The sequence below is a fragment of the Manis pentadactyla genome, chromosome 6 (genome assembly GCF_030020395.1).
Source record: "Manis pentadactyla isolate mManPen7 chromosome 6, mManPen7.hap1, whole genome shotgun sequence".
NCBI lineage: Eukaryota > Metazoa > Chordata > Mammalia > Pholidota > Manidae > Manis > Manis pentadactyla.
Window position 1 is genome coordinate 135,190,972 of NC_080024.1, and position 13,558 is coordinate 135,204,529.

The 13,558-nt window shown below is 36.0% G+C and overlaps 1 protein-coding gene across 4 annotated transcripts in view; it reads right to left on the reverse strand.

The window, feature by feature from the left end:
- Positions 1 to 13,558, reverse strand: part of DYM (dymeclin) — a 439,846-nt gene that overhangs the window by 59,669 nt on the left and 366,619 nt on the right. For all 4 annotated transcript variants that reach the window (XM_057504164.1, XM_057504163.1, XM_036918624.2 and 1 more), the window contains one exon: positions 6,097 to 6,279. In XM_057504164.1, the coding sequence (XP_057360147.1) occupies positions 6,097 to 6,279 (183 nt within the window). The remainder of the gene's footprint in view (positions 1 to 6,096; positions 6,280 to 13,558) is intronic.

The window sequence follows — 13,558 nt, forward strand, 5'->3', positions numbered from 1 at the left end:
ATGTAAAAAGAGTTTAAAATGTTTTTGAATGAACTGCCATTGTGCCCAACACTATCCTGGAGAGCAGTACTCAACAAAAAGTTGAAAAACCTGCTCATTTAGAATCATTTAGGTTTATCCAAGTGAATGTTGAAAGCATGGAGTTTATAACGAGACCTGGAGTCAAGGCCTAGCTGAGTGACTTACTAAGTGACCTTGGGGCAACTGTTTTTCCTCTCAAGTCTTGCTTTTGCTTCCCTCACAGGGTCGGTTCATGGGTCAAACGAGACAGTGCATGTGCAAATAGTCTGCAACAATAAACCTTCTGCAAATACATAATCATTATCTAAGGGAATGATTCTTAGGCTGGGATATGTGTTACAATCATCTGGGAAACCCCTCAGCATCTTGATTTTCTTATCTGTAAAGTGGGATAACAATACCTAGTTTACTGGTTTAAGAAGAATAAGAGAGATAAAGTATATAAAGGTACTTAGCCTCATTCCTAGCACTTAGTAGGTATTCAGACATGTTTAGACATTTATTTATCTAGTTTAAGAAGTGCGTAACAGCACATAGCCAAATGTTTACCTGAAAATACCTATTTCACTGCCTATTAAACACAGCTGAAGTGTCACCGTAAGTGGCCTACTCTTGAGACAATGACAGGAAAGTGAGCACAAGATATAAGTCTAATTTAACACCCTGCTTTATTCCTACATGGTTCTATACTGTGTGATATACAGTGAGGCCCTTTCTTTTCCCTCACCTTCACTGTTTTTTTACTTCTTCCAAAGGAGACTAAGTTTCAAGTGGGTGTAGCTTAAATCCTTTGCAAGTGCTCCTGTGTCTTCAAAAAATAACATGGTCCTTCGGAGATATTTTTAAGGACATCAACAGCCTCATGACAATGAAGGAGCCTCATTTGCGCCATCAGTGGAATAAGACTGATTTTACATCATTAGAAGTGATTTTTAAGGAGAAAATAAACAGCTAGGTCTGTGGATAAGATCAGCTGTTTTCTGTTTGTGAATAGGCAAACCAATGAGAACTGTAGGGCCATGCAGTGAATGGGCACAGCAGTCAGGCATGATGACTACAACCATGGGCTTTATCACCAAACTGCCTGGGTTGGAATCCTGGCTTTATGACTTTCTTTCTTTCTTTTTTTTTTTTATTAAGGTATAATTGATATACACTCTTATGAAGGTTTCACATGAGAAAAATAATGTGATTACTACATTTACCGACATTATCAAGTCCCTACCCACACTCCAATGCAGCCACCGTCCATCAGTGCAGCAAGATGCCACAGATCCACTATGTGCCTTCTCTGTGCTGCACTGTTCTCCCCGTGATCCCCCACACCATGTGTATTAAACATAATACCCCTCAATCCCCTTCTCCCTCCCTCCCCACCCGCCCTCCCAAACCCTTCCCCTTTGGTAACCAATAGTCCCTTCTTGGAGTCTCTGAGTCTGCTACCATTTTGTTCCTTCAATTTTGCTTCATTGTTATACTTGACAAATGAGGGAAATCATTTATCATTTGTCTTTCTCCGCCTGGCTTATTTCACTGAGCATAATGTCCTCCAGCTCCATCCATGTGGCTGCAAATGGTAGGATTTGTTTCTTTCTTATGGCTGAATAGTATTCCATTGTGTATATGTACCACATCTTCTTTATCCATTCATCTACTGATGGACATGTAGGTTGCTTCCATATCTTGGCTATTGTAAAAAGTGCTGCGATAAACATAGGGTGCATATGTTTTTTTGAATCTGAGAAGTTGTATTCTTTGGGTAATTTCCAAGGAGTGGGATTCCTGGGTCAAATGCTATTTCTATTTTTAGTCTTTTCAGGAACCTCCATATTGCTTTCCACAATGGTTGAACTAGCTTACATTCCCACCAGCAGTGTAGGAGGGTTCCCCTTTCTCCACATCCTCACCAGCATTTGTTGTTCTTAGTTTTATCGATGCTGGCCATTCTTACTGGTGTGAGGTGATATCTCATTGTGGTTTTAATTTGCATTTCCCTGATGATTAGTGATGTGGAGCATCTTTTCATGTGTCTGTGGGCCATCTGAATTTCTTCTTTGGAGAACTGTCTCTTCATATCCTCTGCCCATTTGTTAATCGGGTTATTTGCTTTTTGGGTGTTGAGGCATGTAAATTCTTTATATATATTTTGGATGTTAACCCCTTGTCAGATAAGTCATTTATAAATATATTCTCCCATATTGTAGGATGCCTTTTTGTTCTGTTGATGGTGTCCTTTGCCATACAGAAACTTTTTAGTTTGATGTAGTCCCATGAGTTCATTTTTGTTTTTGTTTCCCTTGCTCAAGGAGATGAGTTCAGGAAGAAGTTGCTCATGCTTATATTCAGGAGATGTTTGCCTATGTTGTCTTCTATGAGTTTTATAGTTTCATGACTTACATTCAAGTCTTCAATCCATTTTGAGTTAACTTTTGTGTATGGGGTTAAACAATAATCCAGTTTCATTCTCTTGCATGTAGCTGTCCAGTTTTGCCAACACCAGCTGTTGAAGAAGGTGTCATTTCCCCATTGTATGTCCATGGCTCCTTTATCATATATTAATTGACCATATATGGTTGGGTTTACATCAGGGCTCTCTAGTCTCTTCCATTGGTCTATAGGTCTGTTGTTGTGCCAGTACCAAATTGTCTTGATTACTGTGGCTTTGTAGTAGAGCTTGAAGTTAGGGAGGGTAATTCCCCCTGCTTTATTCTTCCATCTCAGGATTGCTTTGGCTATTCGGGGTCTTTTGTGGTTCCATATGAATTTTAGGATGATTTTCCCTAGTTTATTGAAGAATGCTGTTGGTATTTTGATAGGAATTGCATTGAATCTATAGATTGCTTTAGGCAGGATGGCCATTTTAACAATATTAATTCTTCCTATCCATGAGCACGGGATGTGTTTCCATTTATTGGTATCTTCTTTAATTTCTCTCATGAGTGTCTTGTAGTTTTCAGAGTATAGGTCTTTCACTTCCTTGGTTAGGTTTATTCCTAGGTATTTTACTCTTTTTGAAGCAATCGTGAATGGAATTGTTTTCCTGATTTCTCTCTCTGCTAGTTCATTGTTAGTGTATAGGGATGCCACAGATTTCTGTATATTAATTTTGTATCCTGCAACTTTGCTGAATTCAGATATTAGATCTAGTAGTTTTGGAGCGGATTCTTTAGGGTTTTTTATGTACAACATCATGTCATCTGCAAACAGGGACAGTTTAACTTCTTCCTTGCCAATCTGGATGCCTGCTATTTCTTTGTGTTGTCTGATTGCTGTGGCTAGGACCTCCAGAACTATGTTGAACAGAAGTGGGGAAAGTGGGCATCCTTGTCTTGTTCCTGATCTTGAAGGAAAAGCTTTCAGCTTCTCACTGTTAAGTATAATGTTGGCTGTGGGTTTGTCATATATGGCCTTTATTATGTTGAGGTACTTCTGGCTTTATGACTTTCTGAATGTGTGATTGTGAGTAAGTTATCTTTCTAAGCTGCTTTCTTTATATGTAAACTGAAAATTAAATATACCTCATAGGTTTTCTTTAATAAAGATTAAATGAGATAACATATGTAAATGCTTAGCAATCATACAATAAAAGCCAGCAATGATGGTGAAATGAAAAGGAGCAAATGGTTTCTGATATGGTTTAAACAAACATTTAAAGATAAGTAATCCAAATGTGTATTGTAACATGATGATTTAACTAGGACCAGAGGTGGGGAAAAACTCAAAACTCTGGGTTAGTCTTGTTTCAGAAACACAAAATATTGGCTATTAAGAAGAAAGGTAATGGGAATTAGACAGCACTTTGCCTGACATTTTGTAGGTATAGATGACCTGACATATATCTTGTGCATAGTTCAAGTGACAATCCCCCCAAAAAAAGAGAAAAACAGGAAGAAATGGAGAGAGAGACTGGACTCAAAAGGTCCAGAGGAAGGCAAAAGTTTTGATGAACATATACTTGCCATAATACGAGCAGACTGAAATAAGTGGGATGATGTGGGTTAGAAATAAGAAGTGAAAAAGGACAGATTGCATGGTTCCGTAATTCAAAGCTGTGGAAAAATCTTGGAAAACCAGGAATATCCCCTACCCTGGAACTTGAAACAGACATGTTTATGTGATGCAAGAAGATAATTACTTTAGCACTGTAATGGCCATTTTGGGTGATGTCCTTAGACCCAACCAGATATTGAGAGACTTAAGACTACAATAGGCATGCTTGTATCAGATTAAAAAGACAAAAGCACAACAAAAAGAGCATGCCAACAGCACTGGCACAGGCTTCTGTCCTCTCTAGGAAGCCCAACAGCAGTCTCAGAGAGTCTCTGGCCCCTCAAATGATAGCTCAGAGATGAGACAATGAGATGATGCGGGAAGATTCAATAGTCACCCTAGTTTAAAATCCGTGTCACAAACAGACACCAATACCTCTTTTGACAGTCTCAGCTTTGAGGTCCTTGAGAAGGACATGACTGGTTATAAGTTTTTCCATTCAGGAAAGTCCAAGTTATGGCTTCCCACCAGTTACTTATGGTTCATTCATAGCCCTTCAAGTCCAAGCTTAATTTACCGATCAAATGTCATTCTATCACAGCAATGTCACAAGTAACACAGCTGAAGTTCCACCTTCCTCAGATTGCCAGGGGGCAGAGCTAGCAGCAGCTCAACCCAACACCAATTTCTCATGTAACAGAGAAAAGAGTTTTGTTAAACCTTTACTTACACACAAAATGAATCTTAAACTCAGTATTTTACTCCCCAAATGGCACCAGCAAGAAACTATAGATGAATTTAGACAAATCCGTGAATTAGCTGGCTAGAAGTGGTTTTTCAGAACTAGTAAATAGCTAGTAAAGTTTGCCTTCCTAGAGAAATTCTGTTTCCTTTCAACACTGTAATCTGAGTACACTATTAGGAGGAATGGATAAACTCTCCTTTCTGGATAGTGTCTTTGAGAACTGGGTTCAAAGCAGGAGCTGCACTCCTCCGTGAGACTCCCCTGTGGACTACTTTTTCCAGGAGGTAAAGATTCCTCAATGCCTGGTGTGTTCTTACCAAAGCATACAAGTAACATTAATTCTTGGATTGTAAACTACAATTCTTGTGACTGAACTTACATATCTTTACTTGTGTAAGAATTTAATTACAGAATGTCTTCCCAAAAGTGAGGAACACGAGGAGAGCCGGTGAGTGGCTCCCAGTTTACTCTTAAGCCTGGCACTGCGAATCAGACGAGTTACTCAAGAATATTTGTGGAATCAAAGTGAATTGGAAAACAGTAATAAAGCAATAGAAAATGTAGCAGAAAAACATTTATTAAAAGGACAGGAAGTGAAAGCTCACAGGCCTGTGAAAAATTTTCAGCCTCATTAGCAATTAAAGAAATAAAAATAATAATGAAACGCTATTTTTATACAAAAAGAAAAATATTAAAATAATCATAACACTCAAAGCTGCAGAAATGTAGTGAGATAGGTCCTCTCACAGATCACTTGTCTAAGTGTCAGAGGCCATACAGATGCGTATATGGTACAATGTTTCTGGAAAGCAATTTGGCAGTGTTTGTTAAGTCTTAAAAATACTTCTGATATCTTCTGATAGTAAAAACTAGTACATTTCCAGGTCTAAGACTATGCCAAAAATACAACTTAAAAAAAAAAGGTGAAGTAAGATTTATTTATCAACTATTCACTGATTATGAAATAAAATATATGAAACATCCACAAAAGCCATAATGGGATCATGGTTAAATATACTTTAGGACATTCATAATATAGGTTATACAGATTAAAATGTGAGATTTTCAAAGAATTGATGACACCACAGAAAAATGCAGATGATCTCAAGTTAAGTAAAAATGGCAGAATACAGAACTGTTTAAAGTATGATCTCAATTCTATTAGATATATGCATGTGTGTATTTAACAACTATGGAATGCTGTAATGCATACAGCAGAACAGATGACAAATGTAGTTAACGTCCACAGAAGGCACTCTACTACTGCAATTTTTATCAAGGTTTGTTAAACTCTCTCTGCTTTAATACTTAAAAAAGAATCATGTCTTCTTTACACTTACCAGATCAATATTTTGCATTATATCCTGAAATGAAGGATGAGTTCGAAATTGTTCGAAGAGATCTCTTTTGTAAAGCAGTGCATACACCAAGTTTGGATTGTGGTGAAGAGAATTTGTCAGGCAGGAATTGATGATCTCCAACATCATTCGAATCACTTCTTCGATAACATTTAGGTCTTGTGCCTGATAAAGAAAGCGAGCAAAGACACATAATGTTTTTCTCCTCAACACAGCATTAATCAGAATGAGAGTTAAATGCTTCAAAATTCTAACAGAATTGGGAAGACCTTGCAAAAGAACTCTTCCAGATTACTTCTGTCAAGAATCTTTAGAAAGGGGTTTATCAATTACTAAAGGATTTGAGTTAAAATCTTTTGAACTTATTGTCACATTAGGAATTTAACATGATACTTTATAGACTTAGCAACTTAGAAAGAAGTTTGGTGCTTAGCCCCTTAGATCTTTAACGGTACTCTTATCACTGTATCATCTTAAATTGTTAGACACAGACCATGTAAAGCAGTGGTAGGATCTTACCAATACCAATTCAGAAAAACACCTAATTCAGAACATGACTTCATTTCTTTACACTGTCATTTCAATCTATATTTACAGATAAATAGCTTATTGTTTTGTCTCTTGTCCCTCGGAGTCTTTGGGAATCTGAACACGAATTAGTTTTAAGACAGCGAATCAACAAATCTCTTAGGAGAACAATAGAAGAAGCAAAATTACAGATAAATACAATAGGCTTTTCCTTTCTCCTTGGGTTTTCTGAATTATGTTTCAAAGTTAAAGCAAAAATTATTAATATTGTCTGATGGGTTCTCAATGTATGTAAAAGGAACATCTGAGAAAATAGTATTATAACCAGAGGGCAAAGGGATGTAAAAGGGGGAAGGTTTCTATACTTCACCTGAAATGGTAAAATGTCCACACTACTGGACTATGACAGGTTATGCATGTGTAAGTCTAGAGCAAATCTACACAAAGAGATACACACAAAAATATTACATACACATCAATATGGAACTCTAAAAAACTGTTTAAGTAGTCACAGGGAGGCAGGAAAACAAGACACACAGATGAAAAAAGAACAAAAGGAAATGGAAAGTAAAATGGCAGACTTAAGATGGATCAATAGTTACATTAATTGTAAACTGGCTAAATGTAATCATTAAAACCCAAAGATTGGCAAAGTGGATAAAGAACACAGAACTCAACTATATGATAACTACAAGAAATTTCAATTGTAATTCACTTCAAATATAGTTAGGTTGAAAGTAAAAGGCTAAGAAAAGATAATACCATGCAAATATTAGTTAAAGGAAAGCAGGAGTGACTATATCAAAATCAGATAAAGTACACCTCAAAGACTGTATGGCCTGCAAAGTAAAAAGCATTTACTATCGGGCCCCTTACAAAACAAGTTTACCATGCCTGGTCTAGCAGACAAAAGGCAATGTTTATTTCCTTGCATTTTACCTCCACCTGTATTAAGTACAATGTGCAGCCTTGAAGCAAAACGTATGAGACAAAACAGCCGGTTAAACCAACCATGTCCAAGACACAAAGTGATAAGGAGAATCAGACCCAGAGATACGCAGATTGAAAATATCAAACAGGGTATTTAAAAAAAAAGATTATCTACAAAATCTACTATGAGTCTACATGTTTAGGATTGATGGGGAGTTTCAGCAGAGTTGAAACTATAAGAGAGTGACAAACAGAAATGTTAGATATTTAAAAATATCTAGTAATAGCAGTAAACAATGCCTAGATGGGTTCAACAGTAGACCTGACAGCATCTTGAAGGGATAATAGCTGAGCAATTTCGAAAAGTAATCAAAGAATCAGACCAAGACCCAACAAACTCAGTGAATACCCCCAAAGTCTGGCAAAAACAAAACAAACAAAAAAGCACAGTTAGATACATTATTCAAGCTACTGAAAACCAAACACAAAGAGAAAGTCTTAAGGCAGCCAGAAGAAAAAACACATTAAATACAGAGACACAAAGATAAGAATTACAGTAGACCTCACAGGCCAATATGAGTGGAAAGGTATTGTTAAAGTGCTGAAGTAAGAAAAGTCATGCAAGATTCCATAACTAGCAGAAATATCTTTCAAATATGAAAATGAAATAAAGAATTTTTCAGACTAAAGTAAGGTGTGATAACATATCGGCTGCATACCTGTACTGTAAGAAATGTTAAAGGGATTTCTTTGGGAAGAAGGATGTGAACTGTAGATCTACACAAGGAAATAAAGACATTTTTATTTTTAATCATTCTAAAAGAAAATGAATTTCAAAAGAAAAATTGTAGAAATGTATTAGGTTTATAGCATATGTGAAATATATCACAACATTCTTCTAATGGGCATCAGATTTATTTCCAGTTTGTTTCTGTGGCAAAGATGCAATAAGCCCGTGAGTAGATCTGTTTTTATATATGGATACTTTTCTCTCTACAGCAAAGACTTTGGAAGAGTGGCTGGTCAAAAGGTTGCATCTGTAATATTAGCAGATGTTGCCTGATCATTGCTTAAGGAGTGATGACAACATATTATTCTGACAGTGTAGGAAAGCTCTTCTCTCATTTTCTCAGCCACAGGTATAATTATTCCACTTAATATTCACTATCTGAAGATTCTCACTTTTGGATAAGGTTATGTCAAAATATCCCATAATGATTATCAATTCCTTCACATATTCAAAGTAGCTATAAACCCCGCTACATTGTTGGTGGGAATGTAAATTGATGCAGCCACTGTGGAAAGCAGTATAGAGGTTCCTCCAAAAACTAAAAATAGAAATACTGTATGACTGAGTAATTCCACCTCTGGAAATTTATCTAAAGAAAACAAAACCACTGATTTGAAAGGATATATGCACCCCCATATTTACTGAAGCATTTTTTACAACAGCTAAGATATGGAACCAACCAAAGTGTTCATAAATAGATGAATGGGTAAAGAAGATGTGGTACACATACACAGCAGAATATTATTCAGCCATAAAAATGAAAGAAATCTTGACATTTGCAACATGGATGGACCTACAGGTTATATAACTCTAAGTGAAATAAGCCAGGCAGAGGAAAATAAATACCATACTATTTTACTTACATGTGGAATCTAAACAAAATAAAATGAACAAAATGGAAATAGACTGGTGGTTACCATGGCAGAGGGGTTGGGGTGGGTGGGTAAAACAAGTGAAGGGAATAAAGAGACACAAAATCTCAAACATATATAAATTAGTCACAGAGATGAAAGTAGAGCATAGAGAATATAGTCAATAGTTCTGTATTATCTTTCTGTGTTGACAGATAACTGCACTACTTGGGGTGAGCACTTAATAATGTAGATTACTGTCAAATCACTATGCGGTACACTTGAAACCAGTACAATACTGTGTATCAACTATACTTCAATAATAAAAAAGTAACTATAGGTTCATGATTGTCATCTTTTTATCATTATGTATTGCTTCTCTTTATCCATAATGCTTATTTTATTAAAGTAGCTGTTTTATTGATTTAATATTGCTATAACATTTCCATTTTATCTCGAAGTAATCTTTCTCCGGCCTTTAATTTTCAAACTTTCTGTGTTACTGAAAACTTACATAATTAAAAGCAATTATATGGCTAGGCTTTATAATTAAAAAATCTAATCTGATAGACTCTAATTTTTCAGTTGATTTTAATTCACTTAAACTTACTGTTATTACTGTATCTTTGGATTTATTCCTACCATCTTGCTTTGTAACTTTTACGTCAGTTCTCTGCAGCTGTGTAACAAACTACTCTGAAGCCTAGCAGCTTGGAAGAGCGGTAATTATTTGCTTTGCTAAAGATTTGGGCGGGCAAGGCTTGCTGGGGACAGCCTGTCTCTGCTCCACGTGGCTTTATATGGGGCTGCATGACCAGGGGTTAGAAGATGTACTTAAAAGAAATTTTTTTTATTGAAGTATAGTTGACATATAATATTAGTTTCAGGTGTACAAAACAGTGATTCAACATTTACATATATGAAATGTTCATCGTAAGTGTAGTTGCCATTTGTCACCATACAAAAGTTATTGCAATATTATTGACTGTATTCTCTATGCTATACTTTGTAAAAGCTCATATGGCTGGCAAGTTGGTGCTGGCTATGAGCTAGGGATACAAATGGGGGTCGGGACCCAGGATCTTTGATTCTTCTGCACATGGTCTCTTTTGGGCTGCATGAGCTTCTTCACAGCATGAAGATCCAAGAGATCTAATTTTGGAAATCACTTCATGTTGCTGCCACTTAGTATTACTACTAATGGTGTCATACCCTATTGGTTGAGGAGTGGCAAAGTTCTAGAAGAGCGTGTGGGGCAGGAGATATTACTGTAGTCATCTTTGGAAAATATAATCTGCCATATTTCTGTTTACCATCCTTTACCTATGGTTCACTCCTTCCAACCATCTTCTCTTTCCAGCCTCTGTTGAATTAAAAGCTTTTTATTACCTAGTCCTTCCTTTCCCTCTCTGCTGGTTTATAGGCTAAAGAGAGTATATCTATCCCTGTAGGGGTAGCTCTTAACATTTTATCTTTTACATCCAACTTTAAAAATAATGCTATTCATCTCCTAAACAAGACTCAAGGTTAACATACTTTCACTCTTCCTTGAACAGCAAGACACTGGCCCCATTCTTCTTCCTTGCTTTGTTACAGCAGGGTAGGTTTTAAACTTCCTCTTTTAGAAAAAAAACCATAAACGGGTTTTTAAAAAGTCAATAGTTAACTGTTTCTTCCATTCCACTTCTCTACAGGTCCACTTTTCTTCTTCTTCTTGAAGAACATCCTTCATTAGTGCTTTCATTGAAGTCTGCAGTCCTTGAATGGTTAAAATATATCTATTTTGCACTAACTTTCACATTAAATTTGAATCTAATTGTTTTCTTTTGCACTTTAAAGATACTGGCTCATTCTACTCTAGCATCTAATTTTTTTGCCATTGAGAAGTTCACTGTAAATGTAACTAACTACTGTTCCCCTCTAGATAATGCCTTTTCAAGACTGTAATATTTAAAGATTTTTCTCCTTTAATGCTTCAGAACTATGTGTTCAGGTGTTGATTCATCTCTATTTATCCTGCTCAGTATTCGGAGTTTACTTTTGATCTGACAATCTAACTTAGTCTCTTTTATAAATTTATGTATTTTTCTCATCATTTTCCAATTTACTACCTCTCTGATAATGCCTAGTTTAGAATTTATCTATTGAGCTCCCAATTTTAATTACTATATTTTCATTTTTAAGCTGATTAAAGTTCTCTCAGTCATGTCCTTATTCTATTTCACCCTATTTTTATTATACAATTTTTACTCTTATGAATATTATTCCTTTATTTATCTTTAAGGATGCCTAAAATACAGAGAACTTTCAAAATTGTTCTAATTTTTAGTTCTGTCTGGATAAATTTATCTTAATTATGATGATGGCTATGTTGGCCATTTTTCTTGTATTAAATTAATTTCAGCATGGATTTCGGATTTTGGTTATAGAGGCTCATCTAATGTGGCTTAATCAGGCTTCCCTAGAGCCTTTAGTCTGAAAAGGTCTCATGGTCTCCTGCCCTGCAACCACACTGAAGACAGGATGGATGGGGTTTGTCACCAAGGCGGTATCAATCTGGCTCAAAATCCACTGTGAGGGTGTTTCTGTGTCTTTCCATCTCCCTACACATATTAGCACCTTTATTCAATAAGAGAGAGATTGCAGCTCCCAGTGGCCAGCAGGGAGTCTGGCACCAGTGTGGGGCTTCTCACCTGGGCACCTTCTGCTGTGCCCTGAAGTTGCTGCGCCGGAGCCTCTCCCCACTCCTTCCAACCTGGAGCTCGGCAGGCTCATTGCTTCAGATCCTGCTTTCTGCTTTGACTGCTTTTTCTATCTCTGGTTCATCAAGAAATATCTATCTCATTGTGTGGTGTGGCTATATGTTTTAAAGGTTCTCTTATTATGGTTCAATTATTATTTTTATGTTTTGAGAACAAAGGGAAGGGATTAGCCTTCAAATTGGAACTGACCACATAATCTTGACCAGAGGTCTCTCAATTATATTTTCATCTCACTGTGGTACTTGAATTTGTAGGGAAGGAGGAAGAGACTTCAAGTTTCAGAATTTGCTCTCAAAGCCACTGAAGAGCAACCCAGTGAGACAGTCTGTCTACTTTAGTAATGTAAGTCAAAATATCAACTTTCTGCACAATTTTATGTTCACAAATATTTCATACACTCTTTTATGTTAAGTATAAGCCCTAACATATTAAACTTAAATTTCAAAAATGAATTAACTGTTGATAGTTTACAACTCCTCCTTTCAAACACACTGGTAATTAATTTTCAATGTTTTAGTGAGTATTTGATGAAACTTACAGGGTAATATATCTAGTCCCCACACAGGCGCCTGCTCATTTAAACCAAAATTCAACTAGTGACCACTTATTTTATCCCCAAGACAGGTAAAGTATAAACTGGAAACTTTACATCAATAAGCACATTCCACATTAGTTTTCACTTAGCATCAATCAATCTGACTGAAGGCTCTTTCAGAATTACACTAACACTCTTATATTTAAGGACTTACTGGGTATTTTACTTAAACTTATCTTAACACTGTTTCTGTGACAAGTTTTATAGATTATTTTCAGCTGCAGATTTATAAATTAAATAACAAGAACATAGTTTCTTGCCAAATAGACTAAAAATATGTAAGGAGGTACAGCAAAGACATTTTATATAATATCACATTTTGTTGGACTGTCATTCTAGAAATCTTGTATATCTCAAAGTTATAAAACTACTAGGAAAACAAAAATGAGAAATTAAATAATTTAGAAATTAAAAATAAGTTTAAATTAAAGAGTAGCCTAAAATTTCCTGTCAGTATCTATTTTAACATGTAACAGTGTAAGGTCACTAAAATTTCACTATGAAGACCCCTGCCCAACCCCAGCCCAACTACCTTGTTTATGAGCTTCAGCTTCTTTCCTGGTTATATTCAGGAGTAAAACTCAAAATATTTTGAAGCTAACAGGTCAAAATATTTAACAACTGCTGAATCTACTGGACGTGAACTGTGTACATCAGCTTGACCCACTGGATGTCAACTGCAGTTATTATCCAAGTATTGTCAAAGGGATTATTCCTTGAGAAATAAAATGAGGTTTCCTTGAATTCAGGTATCTACATTAATTGGTTTTATTATGTCCCCACAACTATAGCAATAATTTCTATACAGTTTTATTCAATTCAGCAATTCTTTAGTTTGATACTGAGCAATTCAGTTATTAGCACAGAATTTGATCAGAGAGCTATAAAATCATCAAACACCCTCAGAAGTTATACAAGACATGCCTGACACTCCCTCTACTGCTAGAATTCCGTCTATAACATTCATTGCCATTGTATCCTTGAACAC